We start from the raw sequence: 24,669 nt of genomic DNA on the forward strand, positions 1-24,669 counted from the left end.
GTACATACTCCTCCCCTTCCCCTGCCCCTGACCCGCACTGGCGAATCAACGACGTGCTGGGGTGTGATCTTGCTGGTGAGCCGCGAAAGTGTTTGTTTGGGGGCAACTACGCGCTACTGGGCTGTCAGTGCAGTTGGTGGGTGGGGAGGAATCTAATACATAGTAATGTATTATCGTCACCGCATACGAATTTGTCCAGGGTCTGGTTTTCCTACTACATATGTAAGTGGAGGGAAGCAACTTGCTTTCGGTATTGCATCGTTGCATTGTTCTGCGAATTGCTACCATGATGTCTGTTCATTGACATTCCCCTCATCGACCAGAACCCATTCCGGTCGAGCAACGTGCGTAGTACGACTGTACTCGGGCACTACCTACGAACTATACCCTTAGTTCCCTTATAAGTGTCGGATGAGTTGGGGGAATTGGAGGTCTGTTGGTTGATCTTAACGGAGGATATGACCGAGATATGGATGCGTTGGAATCATAATAAATCGGCAATATGTAGCGAATTCTACGGGCGACTATTGATCTTACACCTTACTTACACTTACAATATGCGCAACATGCGTATCTACGTTCCGGGTGGCTGCAGCTAGTTGTGTCAGACTGTCTCCGGTATTGATACAATGCTTGCTTCACTTGATGATGCCTTGCAGAATTCGTTGAGAAATCCTTCCCCCCCTTTCCTTACATAATGATATACAGTATCTCCTGGCAGCAGACTATCGAGTAGGTAACTATTACGGGGGAGGGGATGGGAGGCAATTCGAGAAAAGCTGCCAAGTCAATGAATGTGATGAACTGCAGAAACAAAGCGCCATTACCTTTTCGTTATTGCTGATCATTTCCCAAACTTGGCGGTGGCCTTATGGATCAAGACTACGAGAAGTTCGATGGGCAAACCAGCGGGGTCTTTTTTTTTTTTTTTCTCCTTCTCCTACTCCCTCCTCTTGCGCTTTGACAGATTTACATGCTCGGGATTTTTAGCAATTGGGCCCTTATCGAATAATATTGTTCTCGTGATGGGTTGGATCGAGTTTAGTAGCTTTTCGAATTTCATGCCTACATACCGACCTACATACATACATGAATGAGCAGCTAGTATTCACCGTATGTATGTAGGTGCATTCCATGCTTGCACGTACGTACGTATGTAGGCATGTATGTATGTAGGTACGCATGTATGTACGATGCCCGAATTCGTGATGTTTGTTTGCTCCAGATAACTAGGTAAGTAACCTGATTTAGACTTCCAACCACGTTTTCCCTCCCGTGCCTCAAGCCGTGCCGTGTGGCGGCACAGAAGATGGAAAGCTGCATACATATGAAAGGTAAGTGCCTAGGTTAGTTACCTAACCTTAGGTATGTACGTTGTGGGATTTTGACAATTACAATTTAGCTCAGCTGACGCTTTTTCCCCATTCTCGTCGTTATGTATTTTCTCCCAATCTGGCAATACGACTTTTGTGTTTCCATCGTGTCAATTGCTGGTCCACAATGGTGTGGGTTTTGTTTTTCCCCATTTTCTCCTCTCCTCTCCTCTCTCCCTCTTTTTTTTTTTTCTCTCTCGAGTCAAAATTCCCCAGTTTCATTTTATTGACATCTCGTCATTCCCCAAAACAGAAAAAAACTGCGAGCTGTACGTATGTACAGTAACTAACCTATGTAGGTAAATGTTGGTCTAAAGCGTATGTAATACATAATAGGTACATATTATAGTAAACTGTTCACGGAGCAGACTCCTCGACATCTAGGCCAATACAGACCAGTCATATCGGCCCGGCACTTAAACGCCGCTATGTGGCTTTCAGGTTAGGCGGGTGAACCTTATGGAGAAAGCCAACAGCGTGGAAGATCCGCTACTAACTATTACGTATTTTATTATTTCAAGTTTCTCGGGCCCAAGGGGAGAAAGAAAAAGCTTTGGTTTTCTTTTTCAACTAATAACTACTTAATAATAATGTACCAACCAGAAACTGATGCCTCCGAACATACGTAACTATGTACAGTAGCTAGTCTCCGTGTCTGCCCTACATAACGAACGGGTGCTCCAATTGCTACATAGTTACGATGTATGGTCTCCGTCTCCGTCCCCCAATCCTGAGCCCCCCTGTGGCTGCGACGCGTCAAGCTCCGTCTTCCAGTGCTGATTGATGTATGTATGTACTATGTTATGTAGTTCCTGCAGTAGTGGCTGGAGAACGCCGGGATCTTCCACCGAGGCTTATGTGTGTACTATGTAGTTGGAGTTTGGAGATTTCCCCTGAGCTATTGTATTGCATGTGTAGTGTATGTAGGTATACGTATGTAGCTTGCTAATCGATTTACGGGGCTAATTTCAGGCTCTTTTTCTGTTCGTCAGATCTTTGTCGCGAAGGTGATGGACTTTTTTAAGAAGCAAATATGATGATGATGATTATTATTATTATTATATGCCCTTTGATATAGGTATGTAAACAGGTGAAAACAATGTCGCTTATCATTGAAATTAATTCATGCGGGTAAATAGGCATACCTATATAAAGCCCAGATTATGCATTTATTCTGACAACGCAGCTCCAGCTGAGCGGCGCAGCCTAAGCCTAACTCTCTTCCCACACGAGATAGACAGACACGGGCGGATTCCGTGGGTAGGTATGCTCATCCAACGTCCTTCTTGAGAATCCTTCGCAACGGCGCGAAATCTTATAATTCAAAACCAACCAACCAACTCACTGATAAATTGACCAACCAAGTCATTAACCGTATCCTCCCGCGATACCCCTTTTATGGCGGCTCCTTTCATCTACACCCCTACGTCTGGAACGAAGGGCGATGGGGTCTGAAATCCTACTAACCGCCACAAGGGGTACGGAGCAAAATGCTAGCAGGGTCGCCACGCGCAAGATTCTTGGATTGGGACACCTTGGCCATCTCCAGGGTTACGGTACCCGAATCACCGGGTCTGCGTAACGGCAGCCGTCCAAGACATACATACATGGTATCGTCACAGAAGCATAAGAAAAAGAAAAAGAAAGGAAAAGAAAAGGGATTGGCCACTCAGAAATCGATTAAACCCCCCGGCAGTCGAAGCTTGTAGGGTTCTAAGGAAAGGAGACCCGGTAGTGTTTCCGCAGCGCACAGCATCAGCATACATATATGTAAGCCAACGGTAAGGTACCCGCGAATCATAGGCGGACGATGCTTGGAAGCGGCCGCCTTATGCATGTAGATGATGCATCGACCTGTATGTATGTATGTATGTATGTGACGCTGATCAAGACGGAGGTCCACTACGAGTCATCAACCCCTATTCTTCAAAGCAGCCCAGTCCTCAGCTGAGTTGCATGAGCAAGCTGAACATACCTATGTATTGCTTTTCCTCCATTCTATTCCCCCACAAAATGTTCGCCGACTTGTACAACTTCGATATAAGTAGGTACATATGTATGCAATCTACGTATAATCCAGCCTTGACCTCCCTCTCGGGATACGATGATGACGATGCTGCCCGCGTGTAGTCTTACTCAACTCGCCCAACTTACCAATCAATATGCAGCTATGCTTGCTCAAGAAATGACCATGCGGAGCCAGTACCGCATTTCAACTTGTAACTAAATCGTTGCTGAATTATTCCACTGACCAGCCGAGAGTTCCGACTGGAGCTGAATCCACACTCTCGTATCTCGTATGGATCATCGAGGTCCGACTTTAGGGGTATCCGCTTTCCGTCGTCTCGCATAAGCCTGCCGGGCTCATCTGCTGCCGAGGCAATTCAGCTGGCAACAACGAAAATTTTCATATATCAACTGAATTCCTAGCTATATCAATTACCGTGCGTAGTTGCATATGCCCTAACCGTCAGTTCATTTTGCATTCTTCAAGAGCGAAGCGAAGAGCCCATGACCTCATAGTGTCGAGCTAGATAACGGCTGGTATGTAGTCTTCGATCACTAAATATGCACATGGCAACACTAGGTTCGAGGAGGTTTCTTTTAGAGCCCGAGCTTGGCGGTTTGTCCGTCGCTACCCGCGTCATTAAGAGGCTCTATCCGTGCTCATGTCTACGCCAATGTCGATCATTAATACTTGCTACTTAGTGACATTCTTAGTCGTATAATAAGTTGCTGCGGATGGTTTCCCGAAACATAAGTGCCTGCTGCCGTCCCGGAACGGGTATAATGCTCTACCTTATCTGATTCGTAAGGATACGAATGATACCCCCATTTCGGCGTGGCGTATTCGGTGCATGCGCGTGTCGGCACCCAAATCTCGGGTGATGCAGTGTAGATGATAGCGACAGCTAGAAGAATCATAAAAAATACCATTGACTTCGGCCTAGAGTCATTGTTGTGTGATAGGACAGTCATATCCAAAGCGGGACGGGGCAGATTACCTATTTAGGCCATCGTATCTCCGGTGGCATTATCCTGTGATATGTGATGTGATTGTCGGTGTTACACGTTCCACGGCATACAATAGGCTGCAGACCAGATTCCCTCGTTGGAGTAGGTAGTCTATCAATATCCTTGGGGCTGAGGCTGTGGTTCCCACCATCGGGATGTTGAGTATAGATAACCCGAAGGGACTCGACTAGCTCTTGCGCAACGAGGCAGCCTGCTGGATTCGCTGGCTTGTTTGTATGTTTACCCTATTCATTGGCATGATATCCCTTTCATGGTATTCGAGATGGACACTATAGTACTTATTAGAATATGACGTTAGGTAAGTATTGAGGCAATATCTTGGTTTATATTTCAACTGAGCGGGCGCCACAGTTTATGCCTAAGCTGTTATTCAATTAGAATGTGCAGTTGGTCTAGTATCTTTGAATAGAGAACCATATGAAGCTAAATAACCTAGCTTAGGCAGTTACTTGACCTTACAACTTACAACGGTGGATGACAACTTGTAGCGACCGAGCGTTAAATCTCCAAGATCTATGACATCTAGGTAGTACGTAGGTGAGTGGTACGTAGTTTGCTTGGAGGGACTGACACGCAAAGGGCATTGAATGTCCACGAGACTCCGAATAATATGAATCTACATACATCTTCCTCTCGAAGATTTGAAGATCCATGGTTTGCGTAACGTCATCGGATCGACATGTGAACAGTGGATGTTGAAGGCGAAGGACTTGCGTGTCCCTGAAGGCGTGTCCCTGAAGGTCCCTGCATTCAATTTTGTCATAAGGGAACGTTATTGTGTCTGCTTTCGGCTGGCATGGCAATTCGTAACTGTATTTACGTAGGTACTTTGCTTGTTGATATTGAGGGCTTTGGGCCTCGATCGTCCAATCAATGATGAATATTTAGTCATGGATACAGCCGTAAATATGTATGTATGTATAAATGTAATGATACGAAGAAGGTTGTCAGCGACATCTCGTGGTGTTAGTCACACTCGTGGTGTTAGTAGAAACAAGATCGGAATGGGTTGATGGGTTGATGATGGTTAAGCGCGGCTCGCAAGACACAGCCGCGAAGAACGAAGGGCCCATAAAAGAATGCTTATGTAACAAGGGTCATGACCAGGCAGCTGCCAGGGGCTACACCAGGGTTACAGCAAAGTCACATGAACTTGAATGGCTCGAATTTGACGTCAATCAATGTTACTTTCAAGTTTCCGGGGTAGGTGCAACATGTTGGAAGCTTCAACTTCATTCATCTTGTAATGCTATAATGTTATAACGCCCCTTCCCCAACTTGAAGCAAGCCAAGTTCCGTTACTCAAGTTTTTTGTAGGTACCGAATGTACTACATAGGTTAGGGGCTGTACCTAGTAGTAATAGCTTAAATTGATACGGCTGTTACTCCGACTTGTCCAGGCCCTTTTTTTTCCTTCTCTTTTTTCTGATCACAAGTTGGGGAAAATACAGTTACAACATTCGACTTACCTTATCACCTGACCACTCTCACCAAACACAGACGGACCACAGACGGGACAGACGGGTCCGACTTCAGCCTTCGCGAACTGGCAAGGTCGTTTAGTTCTCCAGTCTCCAGTCTCCAGTCAGTCTCCATTCTACATTCTACATTCTACATACATACGTGTGCATCGTGCATCGTGCATATCGTACATATTTCAAATCCCCCCCCGGTCTGGCGTTGGTGCCATGATCGCCCTTTTAGTCGCCGCCATCTTATTCGGTATCCTTTAGACGATCCAGATGATCCATAACTCTGATAACCTACAAACTACAAGCTACTTAACCTAGTACTGTACTGGATTACGTATCGTACATACAGCACATACCTAGGTTAGGTACATACGTACATACATATACATACATCAATACATACATACCTACATACCTACATACCTACATACCTACATATCATTACATACAACAGGCTGCAAGCTAACAGCTAACTTTCCCTCCACTTCTTTTTATCACCTGGCACCTCGAAACAACTGGAGTAAGCTTGGTTCGAGGTTGGCCTAGCTAGGCAGCTTGGCCACCTGTATCCACGCCTGCCGGGTCGCCTCTTATAACCTCGATCTCCAGGATTGCCCCTCCACCTTATACCCCAAATTTATACGTCAAAGTTATTAATATTGCCATTACCGACATGGCACCCGACCTTAATTCACTTCCACCATCATCACCATCAGCAATACGTCCGCGCATCATGACATCTTCAAATGGTAACGGAGACTCAGCTATTCGTGGAGAGTCAGCATCACCTTCTCCTCGATCTGCTTCAACTTCACTGCAAGCTGCCGCTACTATGAATGCCGGTCTTCAACATGAACCTATGAGACGTAGGTCTTCCTTGATTTTCTCTTACTTCTTGCATCCTTTTCTTCTTCTTCGTATTAAACACTCGGCCTTGTTTGTTTTCTAACTTGTTCATCTTTCTACAGGTTCCTCGAGCAGTTCTTTGTCACGACAGCGACAATCACCACAAATGGGCCGACGCCGTTCCACCGTTTTGATGAACCTACAACTCAATGACCCATCTCTCCCTGGCCCGGGCGAGATGGTTGCAGAAGGTGGAGGTAGCGTGCATAGCACATCCAGCCCTCAGCCCATGGCTATGTCCCCCCTTCTCGGCGGCAGCGGCGGCGATCCCCACCACAATAGAGCCCCCAGTTTAGGGGAGCTACATCAAGAACTTGAAGCAGAGCAAGAGGCGCAAGTGGTATGGGATACTATACTGATTTATCTAATGGTTCAATGCACTAATGTAGCGTAATAGAATCGCCTATTGCAGATGATTCGCCAACAACAACTCCAACTACAGCAGCTCCAGGCCGCTCAAGGCCACAGTCATACAAGCGTGGCGGCTGAGGATGCGACTCCTACGTCGGAGAGATCTAGTTCGGCGATTCTTCCGACTCCAATTACGCAACCTATCTTCCCAGCCCTTTCGAGTTCGGTCCCTCGCTCGCCTGTTTTGTCGCACCCTCGCTCTTCCTTTGATATAGCCCGCGATGCTCTCCATCGTAGATCCAGAACACCAAGTCGTGGTGCACCTTCTCCTAGGATGAGATCGACGTCTATTAGTGGAGAAAATGGAGAGCCACATCTTTCTGGGGTTCGTGATGAAATTGCGTATTATCAGGCCGAAACTCAGTCTTTGAGTCGCGAGAACCAGATGTTGCACCACAGAATTCGAGAACTAGGTGAGAGATACTATCGTAACTTACAATATAAGAGAACATACGGCTTACTATTATGTAGAACGACAACTGGGCGAGGTTCATGCAAATGCTTCGCTAACACGGGAACCGGCGCATCATTCGCATCTTACACAGTCTACATCGGTGTCAGAGGAAGAGGGAGCAACAGGGTCGTCTTCCACTACAGCAGCGTCTGCTGGCACTGCTCAGCCTACTGCGAGTGTGGAGACTGTCAAGGACGAATAAAGGGATTTCGGTTCTAAATTTCCCCATCTAGATACGGGTTCGGAATAATGGGCTACTCGAAACCGCAACGGGCAGACGGTTCCGTATTTCATGTGATCCTTTCGGATCAAATTTTCCGGCGTTGGTGGAATAACTGGTATTATGGACTGCAGGGGTGAGGGGTAACGATGCTATCATGCGGCGTGTCGTGATGTTGCCCGGTGTTCTCGGATTACATTTCTAAACCCTCTCATCAACGGGCCCCTCTTCTCGTTAGCACTCGGCATTGTATGCGTATTGTTTTTAAAACAACGATAGAGTAAGCAAAACGTGGTGCAAATCACGAAATTTGTGCGCCAAGGGGGTCAGGCCGGACTGAACTGTCTCGGTTCGTCGACTCGTAAGTATTAAGAGACAAGAAAAATAGTTGCACCAAAAATGGTCCGTAAATGCTTGTATTGATATTCGTGATTGTTGTAGTCACCTAACTACTATGCACTGCACATTGAAGCTATCAATAGAGCTACTGGTAGAGCTACTCGGATGGTGGGATCCGGTTGACTAAAGGCGGGTAGATCTAAAAGGGGTAAAGGGGAAAGTATTAAAGGATGTTGGTAAGTTAGTTACCAAGGTAACTAATCGATAAGAAACTAAGGTTACATATGTAGTTAATAAGGCGTAAAGTAACTCTGATATGATATCATTTTATGATATTTTTATGATATCATTTCTCCAATTGGAACGTTGAAATTCAAGTCTTCAGTATTCAAATATCTTTAACAGCTTTATGTACATAGTAATAATAGGTATTATATTATACTAACCTACATGATACTTGAAAACCGAACATGTTCCCAAGGACGGCTCGACGTTCATTCCAGCCGTTTAAGCTAATAAGTCTTGCGCATTCGTTTTCCAGTACTGCGCCTGCGAGGACCGATTTCGATCATGTGGTAAGTTACATACATATAGTCTCTCTCTTACCCCTATATTTATATATACCATACACGTATACACAAATCTACGGAATGGAAACTTGCAGGGCTTGACAGCTTACTAGGTACATTTACCCACGCCCTAGGTCATCGGCGGCGGCGTCGTCGGGCTTGCCATTGCGCGGGCCCTCGCTTCTCGCGCCTCCTCATCATCTACTACTACTTCTTCTTCTTCTTCGTCTTCTAGCAGTACGAGCACACTCCTCCTAGAAAGACACCCGCAAGTGGGCACCGAGACCTCATCGCGCAACAGCGAGGTCATCCACGCAGGCTTATACTACGGCCCGTCTTCGCTCAAAACCCGCCTCTGCGTCACCGGCCGCCAAGCCCTGTACCGCTTCTGCGCCGAGCGGGGGGTCCCGCACCGGCGCACGGGGAAGTGGATCGTCGCGCAGGACGAGGAGCAGATGGAGAGTCTGCGGCGCGTGCATGCGGTCTGCAGCAGTGGGGACTCGGTGCTAGGTCCCACGACGACCCCGACGCGCTGGGTGGGCCGCGACGAGGCGCAGGCAAAGGAACCGTGGGTCCGCGCCGAGGCGGGGATCCTCGAGAGCCCGGAGACAGGGATCGTGGACTCGCACGGCCTGATGGCGGCGCTGCACGGGCTGTTCGAGGATGCGGGCGGCGTCACCGCGCTGAACTCGTCCGTCGTCGGCATCGAGCCCCTGCCGTCATCTCCTGGCAGCAGCGGAGCACCCGGCAGCAGCGGCTGGCGCCTCACCGTCCGCGACACGTCCACAGGCTCAGACTCTTGCATCACAGCCGCGACCCTGGTCAACAGCGCGGGCCTCGGCGCCGCCGACATCCACAACATGATTGTCCCCGCAGCGCAGCGCCTGCGCCTCTACTACGCCAAGGGGAACTACTTCAGCTACTCCCCCGCCTCCTCGCCCTCCCCCAAGGTCTCCCGCCTGATCTACCCCGTCACGCCCCCCGGCGCCGGCGGCCTCGGCACGCACCTGACCCTCGACATGGCGGGGCGCATGCGCTTCGGCCCCGACGTCGAGTGGGTCGACTCCCCCGACGACCTGTCCGTCAACACCGCGCGCCTCCCCGCTGCGCTGCGCGAGATAAAGCGGTATCTCCCCGCCGTCGACGTCGAGGCGCTGACGCCCGACTACGCTGGCATACGGCCCAAGTTGCAGCCGTCTGGTGCTGTGGGCGCCAGCGGGGGCGGGAAAGGGGGCGGGGGCGGGTTTGTGGACTTCTACATCCGTGAGGAGGAAGGGTATCGGGGGTGGGTTAATCTGCTGGGGATTGAGAGCCCGGGGCTCACGAGCTGCTTGGCGATTGCGGGGTTGGTGGAGGAAATGTTGTATGGGAGTTCGAAGGTAGAGGTGTAGGTGGAGGAGGGTTGAGTACAGATGTCGTTTTCCAGTGTTTTTATTTTTATTTTTAGAAAATATGGGAGTAGGGGGAAGGATAAGGGGAAGGGGAAAAGTGTCTAAGTAACGAATAAAGGAAGGTGAAGGAAGCGCAGTAGAGGAGAATAGAGTAAAGCAGACTAGAGTAGAGTAGAACGTCACACCATATGCATGAAATGTATGTAATAGTTGGTATTAAATGCGGAAGGTATAAAAAGGTCACCATCACAGCAACACAACACAACCGCAAACCCTAATGTCGCGCAACGCGCCCCAGTGCCATCTGTTTACCAGGGAAGGTATCTGGATAGATACCTTGAGTAGGTAAGTAGTAGTAGTTATTATGTACAAGACGGCAAAAAGGACAAACCGACGACCGCAACGGAATCTTCATCCATGATGTGTCTTGTCGAAGCGACATGTCTCAACTTACTTATGATAAATGCTCTCAACCTCTGCGACCTTTCAACTCAGAAACCCTTCCCGTTAAAAGAGCATTATCCATCGGTAGGTACATATCCATGTTTCCTCTTTCCGCCCTATCCTCACTCTCACTTTCGCCTTCGCCTTGCATGTGAGAACGAAACGCCCTTCGCCAGACAACGACACAACGACACAACGACAACAACTTTTGGTTAGCGGTGGAGGGAGATGAAAGCGGGAAATGTATGAGACATCGATGCAAGTGCCATCTTCTCCGACCCCTCGGTGAAACAAGAGAATACTTCATTCCAGTTCTTCTTCTCGATGACGGAGGGAACAAGTGATGAACGACGCATGATATAAAACAAAGCAAGGCAAACAATAGAACCCTGTAACCCTTTCCCCATGCACATTGCGATCAATATAGCCACCCCAACGCCATGAGCATCCTTTATCAGAATGTGTAATGAAAAAAAAAAGCGCCAAAGACAAATGATCAACGACTTAGCGAAGTGTAATGTCTGGAAAGACCTTTCTGCTGTGCATGTTGACACGGAATTCATACACACCATCCTCAGCACCAATGTACCTAGGCATCGCTTGTCAGTCCACTTTGATAGCTCGCAAAGCTGAAGAGATTTACTCACAATATTCGACCATCTTCACTCCAGCTCAACCCCGCAGTGTCATCCGGGTTCTGCTGATGTTCCCGATTGCCCATTCGAACACGGCTGAACAAGGAGTCGTTGGCCCAAACATCGGCAATCACTGGTATACCTCGACGAGTTCTGCTAGACTCGGTCCGAGAATTCTCATTGGCTCCACCGTCACCACCACTCATGTTAGCTAGATTATCTAGATCAGTCCATCCAGAACTAAATCGTCCTGAAAGCCACGGTGGTTGCCACGGTGGTTGCTCATGTTCGTGCGTGGCTCGGGTGCTGTCGCCGTTTTCGGTGCCTTGACCTTGAGTTCTATTACCCGCTTGTGAAAGGTTATCGGCATTCTGGGTCAGCGCCTGCATAATGGAGCTTCTTCGTCGCGGTGTAGGGGCACGTCTCTCGCGGTCTTGTTCAGGAGGTGTCGGGTTGGTCCCTCCTGAGCGATGTTGCTCGCGATTTTCTCGCGTGCGTTCACGTTCGATGATACGTGTCAAGGTTTCGCGCTGTGTACGAGTTTCATGAGCATAATCTGCACGTGGCGGAGAGAGAGTACGCCAAGGCGAGCGCCTTGCATTGTGAAGAGCACGTTGGGGATGAAGTGGTGCATTGTGAAGAGCACGTTGGGGATGAAGTGGTGCATTGTCAAGAGCACGTTGGGGATGAAGTGGTGCATTGTCAAGAGCACGTTGGGGAGGATATAGGTAATTGTAAAGAGCACGTTGGGGATGAAGTGAGTCATTGAAAAAAGGAAGTAGGGGATGATTATGAAGTAGAAGATATGGAGGGATAGATGAAGTAGAGTTCATACGCCGGCCGGCCATAAGACGCTCTAGGTCATCGTCTGAGTCGGAGTCGTCAGAACTTACGCGCTCTGCCCAGGCCGAAGGTCTCCACGTAGTAAAACCCCCGTTTGCGCGTTGATTCTGATGTTGGTCGCGATCAACAGCGCGATCTCGCTGCCCAATTCGATCTCGATCTCGATCTCGATCTCGCGGTTCATTCCGTCGTCGTCGTTCACTCTGCAATGCCTCCAAGATTGCAATCTCATCCGTGCTAAAGGGTTGGTTTAATCGAGATGTTGCGTCAGAGGGTTCGGGGTTCGGAAGAGGCCGACTAGAATTCCATCGACCTAGAATTTCTAGCAAAGGAGATGTTCCAGAAGTGCGCTCGTTTGTGGTGTTGCGCTCACTCGCGGTGTTGCGCTCGCTGCGTGGGTCGAGTAAACGTGGGTCTATCGTACTCCTATCATTGAGTGAGAAATGGCTAAAGTTTTCATGAGCATTTAACGAGATGATTTGCCGTCGCCTAAAATTAGTGCGCGCATCTGCTATTCCGATGCGGCCCCGGTGCTCCGTCCAAGCCAATAGGTCGTGGGGTCCTGGAGAAAATGCCATGTCTCTAACAGCACCATACTCCCCAGGTGCTCGGTCTGAGTTGAAGTACGTGATCAAGGGCTCTGACGCAGGATCCCTGAGAGCAACCGCATCAAATACAGATATCGTACCATATTGAGTGCCGACGGCCAAATATTTCCCGGAAGAGGAAAAGCAAACCGCAAAGCTCCCCCGGCAATCAGTTGTGTCCATATTCCATTGACCCTTGAGTCGTATTCGCGGTAGTTCAGCCCATTCATAGTTTGCCGGATAGGTGGCATCGTGATACTTGATCGATGGTCGTCGCACGTGAATATAAAGATAGGGGTCGTCGCATACAGCGGCCAAGAGAAGTCCATCGGGAGAGATGACACCACGATTAACACAGTCGGGATACTCAATCTCATCCATCAAGACGGGCGAATATATCGACACGGTGTTGATCGTCTTGTCGTTATTTGCCAGTACAGCCACGGAAGAGTCATACTCACCAGACACCGACGGCTTCTTAGGTGGGTTCCAGAGAGTTATGCAGTTGACACGCTCGGTGCCGAACTTGTGACGTGAGGCAGACCAAGTCCGGTTAGTGTTATTGACTCTATCAACAATGCCGAGCATGTCGCGATGAATTTGGGCCATGGCAGCCATAGAACCCTCTGCCATGTTGGAGGGCTCGCGCCAGTTGAGCCTCGGATGAGCGGATCGGACAGCCTCTTCGTCTGGATTGTCGAGGCCGGTAGTCTCCCTAATGATGGCAAACTCTCCGTTTTCACCACCACAGCAAATCCAACCGTCGCTAGCGACTAGACATCGAGGATGGAAACTGATAACCTTGATGGTTTCGCATTCGCGGGTAGTGGTATTAAGTCGCGTAATGTGGGTGTTGTTGGCGCCGGAGGGAAAGAGCACGACATCTTGGTCAACGGCACTAATTAATGATCGAAGCTGCCAGTGGCTTTTTAATTATATGGTTAGTTTGATTGCCTACTAAGGTATCTGGGTGGGCAGGTTGTGTAACATAAAGTTTTGGTGGCGAGACTTACATTGGCGAGACACTGGTGCAATAGTGCTTGCGACCGTCTTTGAGAATGAGGTTCTCAGTGGGCCAGAGACTAGAAAGAAGGGTTATTTTAAATCAGCGAGAGGTTACATTTGTATATTTGAATACGCGCCAGAATAAATCCTACCTGGCTTCTTCGTCAATGGCCATGGTGCCAATGGCGGACGTCAATACCGCAATAATAGCTCATCAAGTCGCATCGATCATAGAGGCGCGTCGGATGAAAAAGGGTAGTCAAGTGACACGTCAAGACGGAGCGCAACGCAGCGCAGATCGTGGAGATGAAAAGGTTAGGGTCGTGGGAGGTTGACGAGTAAACAGAGTACCTAGTAACCTAGTTGAGTAAAGGATGAGATAATGATCACCTCAGCAGCGATGGTGGGATAGGTTCAATGTTAAGATAAGGAGGGTTCGGATGTCGGGGGTGGATGCTAGAAATAGGATGGTGGATGGTGGATGGAAGTTGGAAGTTGGCAGTGGATGTGACTCTGTCAGATTGCGAGTTGCGAGTTGCGGGTTACGGTTTGTAGTTTGTGGTTTGCGGTTTGTGGTGTGTGGTGTGTGGTTTGCAAGATGCGAGTTGTAAGTTGCGAGTTGCGAGTTGCGAGTTGCGAGTTATGTACTACTTACTATGTACGTAGTTGCGGGTTGCGGGTTGCGGGTTCCAAAAGGTTGTTGTTCAATCAAGAATACTGATGACACCGTCAGCCTGTCAGCTTTTAAGGTTTAAATGTTCAAGGTTCAATGCTAGCTAGCTTCAATGCTTTAATTGATGTTATCAGCTTGGACCGTTGACATTTGGAACATCAATTGAAGGAATCCTAGGTACGTACCTACCTACAACTTAAGTCGTTTCAACTTCAATGTTGAATGCTATAATAATCTTATAACATTGAACATCAATAGTATGACATCCTACATATATGTGTGTAAGCATGTACTAGGTATATAACTAGGTTATGTACTTACTTGTATGTTCAGATTCAACGACTTCGGATTGAAATTGGCAGGCCAGTTCAAAAGAGAGATGTCGTTGAAGACTCTCAATGTTGTTAAATGGGAGTTACTGATATCAACGTTAGGATGAGATCTTACCTTTTTTTTGGTTTTTGTTTCTAGGAGACAATGAAGAGAAACAAAGATTGAGGAATTATATGTATTATCAAAGTTATGTTTTTTGTTTTGTATTCAATGTTAATCTAAAGTTTACAAAACGTCCACCGGAAAGACTCCTAAGGCTCCTCATATGACGTCCAGAATTTCAGAAGTTCAAATGTTCTACCCAGTGCCCACGTTGTCATAGCCACTGCATGTACATGTATCTATAATTACTACCGTACCCGGCGTACCGTAGGTGGTACTACTAGGTACTAGGTATGTACGTCTGGTACTACGAACCTTGAATTGTACATCCAATAGCCATATTACCAACATTGAATGTCCCCATGTATGAGGATCCAAGTGAGTGATGTAAAACGGCGCAATGCAGTAAATAAACTGCGTATGCACCTGCCTTCGATTAATCTTCATTTTGGTCACCATTGAACATCAAACTGCCCAAGTAGGCTGATGTACATGCGTGATGCCATTTTCGCAATTACCCGGATATGATACCTCTACCTACATGTAGTAGTCTAGGTACTTTCATGTACCTATAATGTAGGTACCTGGTACCCTGCTGCCCAGGAGCGCAACGCCATGCTCCCGCTATATTAAATTGGTACATACAATACATAGTGGATTCACAGCTCCTTACATCATCGTAATCTTTGGCATTATACTACATGTATGTATGGATATTTTGAATTGTATTTGTAAATGACCTAAGGGTTTAATATGTCGTCTATATAATGCATTCTGTAGTTCTTTATATTACATAGTAGTACATGTAGGTATGTATGAGAATTGCTTCAATTATTAAGTGCCATGTGCATATGTATGTATGTAGTACTATCATGTTTGTCGACGTCAACCCTCAGTCCAGACTTACATGTACATACCTAGTTACCAGGTACCTCGGTACATCTTATACTTAAACATCTAAAAAGTTCAACATTGAACGTTAAACAACCTTGAATAATTGGATCTACAAAAGTTGACCTATCAAATATTCTCAATTCAAGCCCTAGAGATCCCGAACCTGAAAGTTATTACCTAAGCGCGGCTCCTCGCCCCTCAGTACTTAGGTACATAGTTAAAGCAACTGCAGTGGACGTCACCCCCGAATTCACTCCATCTCAAAATTTTCTGACCTAGTAAATTTTTTTCTGGGTCCTTCCCCCCGATATTGCCGCCTATGACCGCCCTCGGCGAAGCTCTCAGAAATCTTCTCGCTTCTTTTCAATTGTCGCAGAAATTTTAGGATCCGCCTTTACCAACTCGCCCTCTTCCACCCCATTACATACTTAAATATTAATCATACGTCGCCGAATCATCTGTACATTACTTTAACTTCTTCTTCCTTCCATACCACTACATTATTCGACACACTTTTCATACTCTCGTCCTTCTCATTTCTTGAGTAAAGCCAAAGCCATGAGCATGTTGGCCTCACGCTTTGCTAGAGCTGTAAGTTGCAACACCTTTGCGCCCACAGAAAAAAAAAACCAGAAAAACTTTTCCACTCGCATATCCTCGCATTACTAACTGCGACTTGCTTCAATAGCTTCCACGAGCAACTCCCATAGCTTCACGATGGGCCGCTCCGTTGCGAAAACCTTTAGGATCTACCTTCGCTCGATATGAATCAACTGAAGGCAAGGTACAAGGTGCCGTCATCGGTATCGATCTTGGTATGTATTATGTATACTCACTTTTGCCATTGGCTTTTCGCTAATGCTTCTTCCACAGGTACCACAAACTCTGCAGTTGCTATTATGGAAGGCAAGGTTCCTAGAATTATTGAGAACGCTGAAGGTAAGATATTCTACTCGGCACATATATATGTCTACTTTGAGATTTTAACATGAATATAGGTGCTCGCACAACCCCTTCTGTTGTCGCTTTTGCACAAGATGGTGAGCGACTTGTCGGTGTTGCCGCCAAGCGACAGGCAGTCGTAAACCCTGAGAACACTCTTTTTGCTACTAAGCGATTAATCGGACGCAAGTTCACTGATGCCGAGGTCCAAAGAGATATCAAGGAAGTCCCGTACAAAATTGTGCAACACAGCAATGGCGATGCTTGGGTTGAGGCTAGAGGCCAGAAGTATTCACCATCTCAAATCGGTGGCTTCGTCCTCAACAAAATGAAGGAGACTGCTGAATCTTACCTGGGCAAGTCAATCAAGAATGCCGTCGTCACCGTTCCCGCCTACTTCAACGATTCTCAGCGTCAAGCTACCAAGGACGCTGGTCAGATTGCTGGTCTTAACGTTCTTCGAGTTGTCAACGAGCCTACTGCTGCTGCTCTAGCATATGGCCTGGAAAAGGAGGCTGACAGAGTCGTTGCTGTGTATGATCTCGGTGGTGGTACCTTCGATATCTCTGTTCTAGAGATCCAGGCCGGCGTCTTCGAAGTCAAGTCTACAAACGGTGATACCCACTTGGGTGGAGAGGACTTCGATATTCGTCTAGTTCGTCACCTGGTTCAGCAATTCAAGGCCGATTCGGGCATTGACTTGTCTAACGACCGAATGGCTATCCAGCGAATCCGTGAGGCTGCTGAGAAGGCCAAGATTGAGTTGTCCTCGTCTCTTCAAACCGATATCAGCCTTCCCTTCATCACTGCCGACGCCTCCGGTCCGAAGCACATCAACACCAAGATGACTCGAGCCCAACTTGAGAGCATGATGGACCCTCTGATCACGCGCACTATCGAGCCTGTTCGCAAGGCGCTCAAGGACGCTAACCTACAGGCTAAGGATATCCAAGAAGTTATTCTCGTCGGTGGTATGACCCGTATGCCCAAGGTTTCCGAGTCTGTCAAGAAGATATTCGGCCGTGACCCTGCCAAGTCTGTCAACCCTGATGAAGCCGTCGCCATTGGTGCTGCTATCCAGGGTGCTGTGCTCTCTGGTGAAGTTAAGGATCTCCTACTTCTAGATGTTACCCCCCTTTCCCTTGGAATCGAGACTCTCGGCGGTGTGTTCACGCGATTGATCAACCGTAACACTACCATTCCTACCAAGAAGTCTCAGGTCTTCTCTACAGCTGCCGACTTCCAGACTGCTGTCGAAATCAAGGTCTTCCAAGGCGAGCGTGAACTCGTTAAGGACAACAAGCTCCTTGGCAACTTCCAGCTTGTTGGCATCCCACCGGCTCACCGGGGTGTTCCCCAAGTTGAGGTCACCTTTGATATTGACGCTGACTCTATTGTCCATGTCCATGCGAAGGACAAGAGCACCAACAAGGACCAGTCAATTACCATTGCTTCTGGCTCTGGTCTTTCTGACTCTGAGATCGAGCACATGGTTGAGGAATCTGAGAAATATGCCGAGCAGGACAAGGAGCGCAAGGCTGCTATCGAGACAGCCAACCGTGCCGACAACGTTCTAAACGATACCGAGAAGGCGCTGAACGAATACGCAGACAAGCTTGACAAGGCTGAGGCTGACGGAATCCGGGAGAAGATCACCGCTCTACGGGAATTCGTGAGCAAGAGCCAGTCCGGCGAGGGCACTGCTACTGCCGCTGAGATCAAGGAGAAGACAGATGAGCTACAAATGGCCAGCTTAAATCTCTTCGATAAGATGCACAAGAGCCGCAACGAGTCTAGCGAATCTAGCAGCTCTGAGGCCAAGCCTGAGGAGCCTAAGCCTGAGGACGAGAAGAAGCCGTAAATACCCCATTTGAACCGGTAGTTTTCTCGATTTATTTTAAGAGCCTCGAAGCGACGAGGATCATAAGAGCCAGCTCTCTATACCTGTACATTAAACTGTACACTTATTTGCCTACCCTACGTCATTTCCCAGTTCCTACCTACGATGAGGCCATGTCTTCCTACATTTGCGGGCGGAGGCGGCGTTTTGAGATTTGGGAAAAAGCTTTGCCTGAAAGCTAAACGCATTTCACGCGGTACTGGTGACATGAATGGCATCCGAAGAGCAGCTCTGGCATGAGCTAATGTATATAAGTGGCCACGACGAAGAACAAATTCTAATATGACATCCCCTCTCATGACTTCAAACCTGTTCAGTCCGATCATTTATGTGAAATGTTTAACCTTCCCGTTACCCCGTAGGCGTATATGTGATATGTAATATGTGTGAAATAAGTTTATATTCCGATCTAAGTATTGCTGTGAGGTTGTGACTACCTGCGTAGATGTCTAAGTAGGTACCTAGGCACTGATGCACTCTGCCATTTGCTTCAACGGTATCTGGTAAATGCTTTATCTTATGTCGATACCGAGGGAGGTACCCAACTCTCCAGTTCTAACCAGCTTAATATGTTTTACAGTATGTCTTACAATAGGTACCAAGGTTAGGGACCATCGTCTCCCGCCTCGACGCCGCAGAAGCCCTGGCTCTGCCTCCTCGTCTCGGGGTCCATGGCGTCGACTAGATCCACCAGGTCAGATGGCAGCTCGGCGAGGGAGAGGAACATGCCGCCTAGAGAGGTTGGGTGGAGGGGTTGGTTCGTTAGCTTGCTTGTTGGGTATTAAGTAGTTTTTTTTTTGGTGTGGGGGGGGGCGGAAAAGGGGGAAAGGGAAGTAATAGGGAGCAAAGCATTGAGTGGGCTGGATTTACTATGTGCATACCTTCGATATGCCACGCCACATGGCAGTGCAAGGCCCAGAGGCCGGGGTTGTCGGCCGGGAAGCGGATGACGACGTGGCTGAAGGGCGGGATGGTCACGGTGTCGCGGCGCATCGGGTTCGTGAGGTGCCAGGTGGTACGGGTGGTGTTGCTGCTGTCGCCGAAGAGGCCGGGGCCCCAGGCTACGATTTGGAATGTGTGGCCTACATAGATTTTTTGGGGGGTGAGTAGGTGTGTACTTGCTGCTTGAGATGTTGGGAATTATATTCCCCCTCCCCCCTTTTTTGGATTTTGGGGATAGGTTGGAGTCAATGCGTACCACTAGATTTCCGAAGTTAGCGTTGCCTGAGTAGGTAGGTGCCTAAAGGCCCACACAGAGTGAAAGATGGAAATAGACACGTAAGTAGGTAAAGAAAAGATGGAACATACTGTAAATGCCAGGGATGCTCCATGGCGTCGCGGGAGTTTATCACGATCTGCGCGCCTTGCTCGGCGTCCGGGATGAGGAGGACCTGCTGGCTCAGCCCGAAGTCCCAGCTGCTGTACGCGTTGACTCTGTCGGGGGTGAATTTCTGGTCCAGCGCTTTCCAGAGCGTCGCGTTGTGGGGGAGAGGAGAGTAGGATGTCTGTGAGAGGTGTTTAGTAGGTGTCAGTGATCAGTGATATCATTGTCATTTCTGGCGTATAAGTAGAAGAGGAGGGCGGGAAAATGGAGACTGAGGAAGAGACCTTGTTAATGAATATCCGATTGACGTCCTGCGCCTGTCGAAACGCGTACTCGATGTAGTGCGTATTCACCTCGCTGACATCGACAGCAGGCTCCCGGCGCATCGGCACCGCCATGTCGAACGGCATATCGTCGCACCCTTCCCACACATCGCCCCTTAGCCCGTTGCTCTCCACCCCGTACGGATTCGTCGTGTTCCTCGGGCTCCCAATCGGTTCGGCGATAGTTTTCCCGGCATTACCTTCTTCATCATCGTTGTGCCCTTCCTCAACATACCTCAAAACCCCCCTCCCCTCATACCCCCCACCCTCCAGCCCCTTGCTCGTGTACGTCGAATACGGCAGAAAACACGTCCTCGGCAGCGTCGCGCGGATGTAGTAACCACCCGGTTCCTGGTCCGCGGCCACGACGACCGAGGCGCGCTGCCCCAGGTTCAGGTACACGCCCTGCGCGCGCAGGGGCTCGATCTCGACGCCGTCCAGCTCGACGATCGTCAGCGTGTGGTTGTCGATGCTGAACCAGTACGAGAAGAAGGACGAGGCGTTGATGAGGCGCAGGCGCGTTGTTTGCCCCGCACGCACCGCGGTGGAGGAGAGGCGGCCGTTGTCGTTTGCTGTGCAGTCTGTGGTGCTGGGGAAGGGGTGGGTGGACGATGGGGAGGAGGAGGGTGGGTAGGTGGTGGAGTTGATGCTGCAGTTGTAGGGGCTCTGCCCGTTGAGGAGGATGTTGTCTGCGAGTGGCTCGACGCCGGACTCCGTGGGCGCCCATTTCGAGGTTGGGTTTAGGTAGCTTTTTAGTATCTACATTTTTCATTCCAGATAAATGATCTTAATTAGTGCCAAGTAGAAGATAAAACGTAGGTATTGTTTGGATTTATATAGGGAGGCGGCTTACGACAGGCCCGTATGCATGATACACATCCGACACGAATATGATCTTCTCGTCATCCGTTTCCGGCACCATTTCATCTGGATCATGTATAATCTATATCATAGTCAGCCATCATGCTCTTACCTACATACCTCACCATACCACGGGTGGGTAGGTTGGTACTAGATCGGGCAAGCATCTCACAATAGCGCCGTACGCCCCATCACTATACTGCACGGACGAATGCGCATGCCACCAAAACGTGCCTCTCTGATCCTGCACCCGAAACTCATACGTGAAGCTGCGGCCCGGCGGGATCCCGCACTGCGAAATCCCCGCCACGCCGTCCATCCACGTGGAGCCCCTCTGATTGATCCCGTGCCAGTGAATCGTCGTGCTCTGGTTCGCCATTTTGTTATTGACCCTTACACGCACGGTATCGCCGACATTGGCCTCGATCAGCGGGCCCGGGGACTGTCCATTGACGAGCACCATCGGCTTCCGGAACCCGTCGGGCGCCGCGTACGCCTGCGACACGTCGAACACATAGTCCCTCACCATCGGCTCCCGCGACACTTCGAACTTCGTCTGTAGAGAGAGCTCCGTCTCGTTGATAAGCCTGTCTATCGACACGAAAGGGAGGTCCTCGGGAATCCCGTAGAGCGCGTTGTAGTTCAGCGGAGGCGCGGCGTATACCGTTTTATACCGCGGAAGCCCGAGTCCGAGGCCCAGACCTAGAGCTAGCGCTATGATACAGAAGCCGAGGAGTGAGATGAAGAAGAGACGAAGAGGGATTGTTCGTTGGGGCCGCTTTTCGGTGGCAATAAATGGTAGATCGCTAGTACTCTCCCATGGTTCAGACGGCCATGACAAGTCTTGTTGTGGACTATTTTCGCCATCAAGTAGCATTAGCCCGCTCGCGCTGCTGGAGGACCGGTGGCCTAACATAGTGGAACATGATGGGAAGCAAATTTATCGAAGAGATTAGGGACGTGTTGATTTATTTAGTACTTAAGCAAAATAAGGGATGTATAAAGCCAACGCTAGCTACCTAGTAGGCATGTATTGACGCAGGGCAAGTCTTAGTACTGAGACATACAAAGAATCGTAACTTGACCCAGGGAGGAGAGTTACATTAATAGTCACGAAAGGGAATACAAAGGCTAAGTATTGAGGAGTAGTTAAAAATACCTCTGATTCTATTAGATCAAGATTTGCTTTACGTAAAGTATAGGTAGGTACCCAGGTAGGTAGGTAGCTAATGGGTTAGAGGACACTATCTCCCAAACCCAAACCATCCTCTCTTCTGTGACTGGGCTGTCTGCTCTGACCTTTGTTCAGACTCGAGGGTAGGCGCTGGTGCCTTTCGAGGGTAATCAATGTAATTCCAAGCAACGTCGAAGAATAAAGGCTTCACTGGGATAGCCTCTACCTTGGGTGGATAAACCACAAGATTTTCCAGGTCCGCTCCCCCTGATGGGTACTCAAATAGGCGCTGTATTAGTGGGACCTTGGCGTTTGATGATGTTGCGTTCGCTGCCTTTTGCTGTATATTATCTATTTCGACAATTGCGCGGCATCTCTGTACTTCCCCCTTCAACAATTCGTGAAGAAACTGTATCTCAGCTTGACGAATCTCAATATTGTGAGGGGAGGTATCTGAAGAAGAATTGTCATGGCTAGAGAAGAACGCGGTAGCCTGTTCACATTCATCAAATGCATGCTTGGTAAGAACCAAAGCATTAAGGGATTGGCTGGTTAATGAGTGTGACCGTGCAATCGTGAGACACCTATCTGGCTGTTAGTATACGCACACGAACATTTCCATGAATTCTAACAATAATAACTGACTTGAGAGCCTGGAAGTATTTGGCAGTGGCATTTAGTTGTTCTAGTAGTTCTTCATCGGCGGCAACACCAGGCAATTCCTTGATCGAATCGATACTTTGTAACGTAGAGTCGTAAAGGACCACTTTGTCTTTGAGGCGGGAGATTTTTCTACCAGTTGGTTCTATTTTGGGTTTTCGAGAGCTGGCGTCTTTCTTGGATTTTCGAGTAGTGGTAGGCGCCGAGTCTAGAAGAGCGCCGTCATGCTCACCGCTCAACACCCGATTACGACCGATTCTCCAGCTAATCATGTGATAATTAACAGCTGTACGAGTTATCTGCAGACTCTGGATTCGAGGATCGTTTTGCGATACGCCTTCCTCCTTTAGTTCGTCAATGGCATGTTTCGTAGCATCTGCGGCATCTTGGCTTGCGATCAGTACTTCATCATACGCCGCCGCCATCTCCTTGGGCAATATAACGTCAGAAGATGCTAGCTTCTCTGCCAACCGAGCAGTCGCCGTATCAGTTGACGCTAGAGCAAGAGCAATGGCTGCGTCTTCAATCTTGACTTCTCGGGACCTCCATGTAATGGTCTGAGGTGCGTTCGGAGCGCCAACCTGGCCTTTTTGAGCATCAGACTCACTCTGGTTGAGCAATTCTGAGTCCAGCTTATTAATCTGAGCAACCAGATCAGAATCAGAAGAAGGGAAAGCCTTTCTTGCGATAGTAGCTATTGCCAAGGTCCTTGGGACCTTGCTCTGATAGGCAGCAAATCGAATAGAAGGATCAATGGTGTCAGACAATAGATCTTTGAATATATCCCCGCTCATCGAGGTAGATAATGCGATGTATATGATACGAGCAGTCGCATAGCTTCGTAGGCAAGGCTCCCAGCTTTGTTTTTCAAATTGGGTGGCACCCCGAATCATGGATGCATACGCACGTGCTTCCAGTACATCAGTATCGCTGGCTCCAGTTGTTGAAGTATCAGACAGGGCAACGACCAGCTGTTCAGCGGCTCGCGCGGCCTTATCAAGTCTTGAGATGATATGAGAACGAGTTCTACCGGTAATGCGTTTGGTGTCGGATGAGTGGACAGCTTTGAACCTCATAGCATGTGCCCAAGCACGTTCGGCTGTGAACAATTGAAGGTGAAGAAACCTTGATTTGGTCAGCGACATGCAGATTCCAGCAGGCGATAATGATTATGATAAATGACAATGAACATGGTAATGGTAATAGTAATAGTAATGCGCATACTCATGATTCTCTGATAGCTTCTCGGCCGATATGGGATCCTTCTTGCTGAACTTGCTTCGATTTCTTGTCGCAATATTCAACCTTTTTCGACAATTGTGGAGTTTCTTTACCAACTGCCTATGGTAGGTGCTATAATCCCCATAGAGCAAGGCCTGGTTCCTAGCCGTGACTATGAAGTTGGTAATATCCATATCTGTATGATGGATGGCCAGAGAGCCTGGACGTTGGTTGTTGGGAAAACAGATGGAGTTACAGTATTACGTTGTAAAGAGTAAGAATAATAAGGGTAGCAGTAAAAGGTAGTGGGGTTCTAGAACTTAAGGCATCTTACCTAAGCTTGAACCTTGAAGTTGAGGATTTCATCTCCACGCAGCCACGGTGGGGTACGGTAGCTCGATGTCATTAATTGAAGATTCCTGGCAATCTGTGTGACAGCTGTGTGGCTAATATATGGACCCGATAAGCGATTGGCCAATACTTAGCACACTTTAAGCACTACTACGTACCTACAGTACTTACACTATGCATGTAAGTAGGTTAGTTACTTCGCAATCGCAAAAGCCAGAAAAAAAAA

The 24,669-nt window shown here is 48.4% G+C and overlaps 7 protein-coding genes across 7 annotated transcripts; 4 read left to right on the forward strand and 3 right to left on the reverse strand.

Moving 5' to 3' along the window:
* The first annotated feature begins 440 nt into the window (after window positions 1-440).
* GGS25DRAFT_484763 (uncharacterized protein) lies at window positions 441-1,138 on the forward strand. Its single transcript, XM_049260483.1, has one exon. It carries the CDS (start codon window positions 897-899, stop codon window positions 1,095-1,097), a length of 201 nt encoding a protein of 66 aa, XP_049117405.1. The 5' UTR covers window positions 441-896; the 3' UTR covers window positions 1,098-1,138.
* A 5,416-nt stretch (window positions 1,139-6,554) lies between these two features.
* On the forward strand, window positions 6,555-7,854 carry GGS25DRAFT_520225 (uncharacterized protein; the record flags this gene model as incomplete). Its single annotated transcript, XM_049263855.1, has 4 exons — window positions 6,555-6,747; window positions 6,850-7,127; window positions 7,185-7,611; window positions 7,670-7,854. 4 exons carry the CDS (start codon window positions 6,555-6,557, stop codon window positions 7,852-7,854), a joined length of 1,083 nt encoding a protein of 360 aa, XP_049117406.1.
* A 722-nt stretch (window positions 7,855-8,576) lies between these two features.
* On the forward strand, window positions 8,577-10,368 carry GGS25DRAFT_484770 (FAD dependent oxidoreductase). The gene is made up of 2 exons (XM_049260484.1): window positions 8,577-8,786; window positions 8,915-10,368. The coding sequence occupies exons 1-2, from the start codon at window positions 8,682-8,684 to the stop codon at window positions 10,169-10,171; spliced, it is 1,362 nt and encodes a 453-aa protein (XP_049117407.1). The 5' UTR covers window positions 8,577-8,681; the 3' UTR covers window positions 10,172-10,368.
* A 751-nt stretch (window positions 10,369-11,119) lies between these two features.
* GGS25DRAFT_513720 (uncharacterized protein) lies at window positions 11,120-13,860 on the reverse strand (the record flags this gene model as incomplete). The annotated part of the gene is made up of 5 exons (XM_049262910.1): window positions 11,120-11,204; window positions 11,263-11,806; window positions 12,182-13,605; window positions 13,694-13,762; window positions 13,838-13,860. 5 exons carry the CDS (start codon window positions 13,858-13,860, stop codon window positions 11,120-11,122), a joined length of 2,145 nt encoding a protein of 714 aa, XP_049117408.1.
* Window positions 13,861-16,245: 2,385 nt separating this feature from the next.
* GGS25DRAFT_520228 (hsp70-like protein) lies at window positions 16,246-18,490 on the forward strand (the record flags this gene model as incomplete). The annotated part of the gene is made up of 4 exons (XM_049263856.1): window positions 16,246-16,278; window positions 16,376-16,502; window positions 16,561-16,626; window positions 16,686-18,490. The coding sequence occupies 4 exons, from the start codon at window positions 16,246-16,248 to the stop codon at window positions 18,488-18,490; spliced, it is 2,031 nt and encodes a 676-aa protein (XP_049117409.1).
* Window positions 18,491-19,133: 643 nt separating this feature from the next.
* On the reverse strand, window positions 19,134-22,217 carry GGS25DRAFT_530556 (putative multicopper oxidase; the record flags this gene model as incomplete). The annotated part of the gene is made up of 7 exons (XM_049265394.1): window positions 21,210-22,217; window positions 21,030-21,119; window positions 20,138-20,935; window positions 19,838-20,034; window positions 19,728-19,729; window positions 19,411-19,611; window positions 19,134-19,261 (listed from the first exon to the last, which is right to left on the reverse strand). The coding sequence occupies exons 1-7, from the start codon at window positions 21,951-21,953 to the stop codon at window positions 19,134-19,136; spliced, it is 2,160 nt and encodes a 719-aa protein (XP_049117410.1). The 5' UTR covers window positions 21,954-22,217.
* GGS25DRAFT_216396 (uncharacterized protein) lies at window positions 22,118-24,494 on the reverse strand. The gene is made up of 3 exons (XM_049256914.1): window positions 24,096-24,494; window positions 22,857-23,996; window positions 22,118-22,795 (listed from the first exon to the last, which is right to left on the reverse strand). The coding sequence occupies exons 1-3, from the start codon at window positions 24,284-24,286 to the stop codon at window positions 22,282-22,284; spliced, it is 1,845 nt and encodes a 614-aa protein (XP_049117411.1). The 5' UTR covers window positions 24,287-24,494; the 3' UTR covers window positions 22,118-22,281.
* Between the last annotated feature and the right edge of the window lie 175 nt (window positions 24,495-24,669).

This window comes from Hypoxylon fragiforme (assembly GCF_022984875.1).
Source record: "Hypoxylon fragiforme strain CBS 206.31 chromosome Unknown GGS25scaffold_4, whole genome shotgun sequence".
Taxonomy (NCBI): domain Eukaryota; kingdom Fungi; phylum Ascomycota; class Sordariomycetes; order Xylariales; family Hypoxylaceae; genus Hypoxylon; species Hypoxylon fragiforme.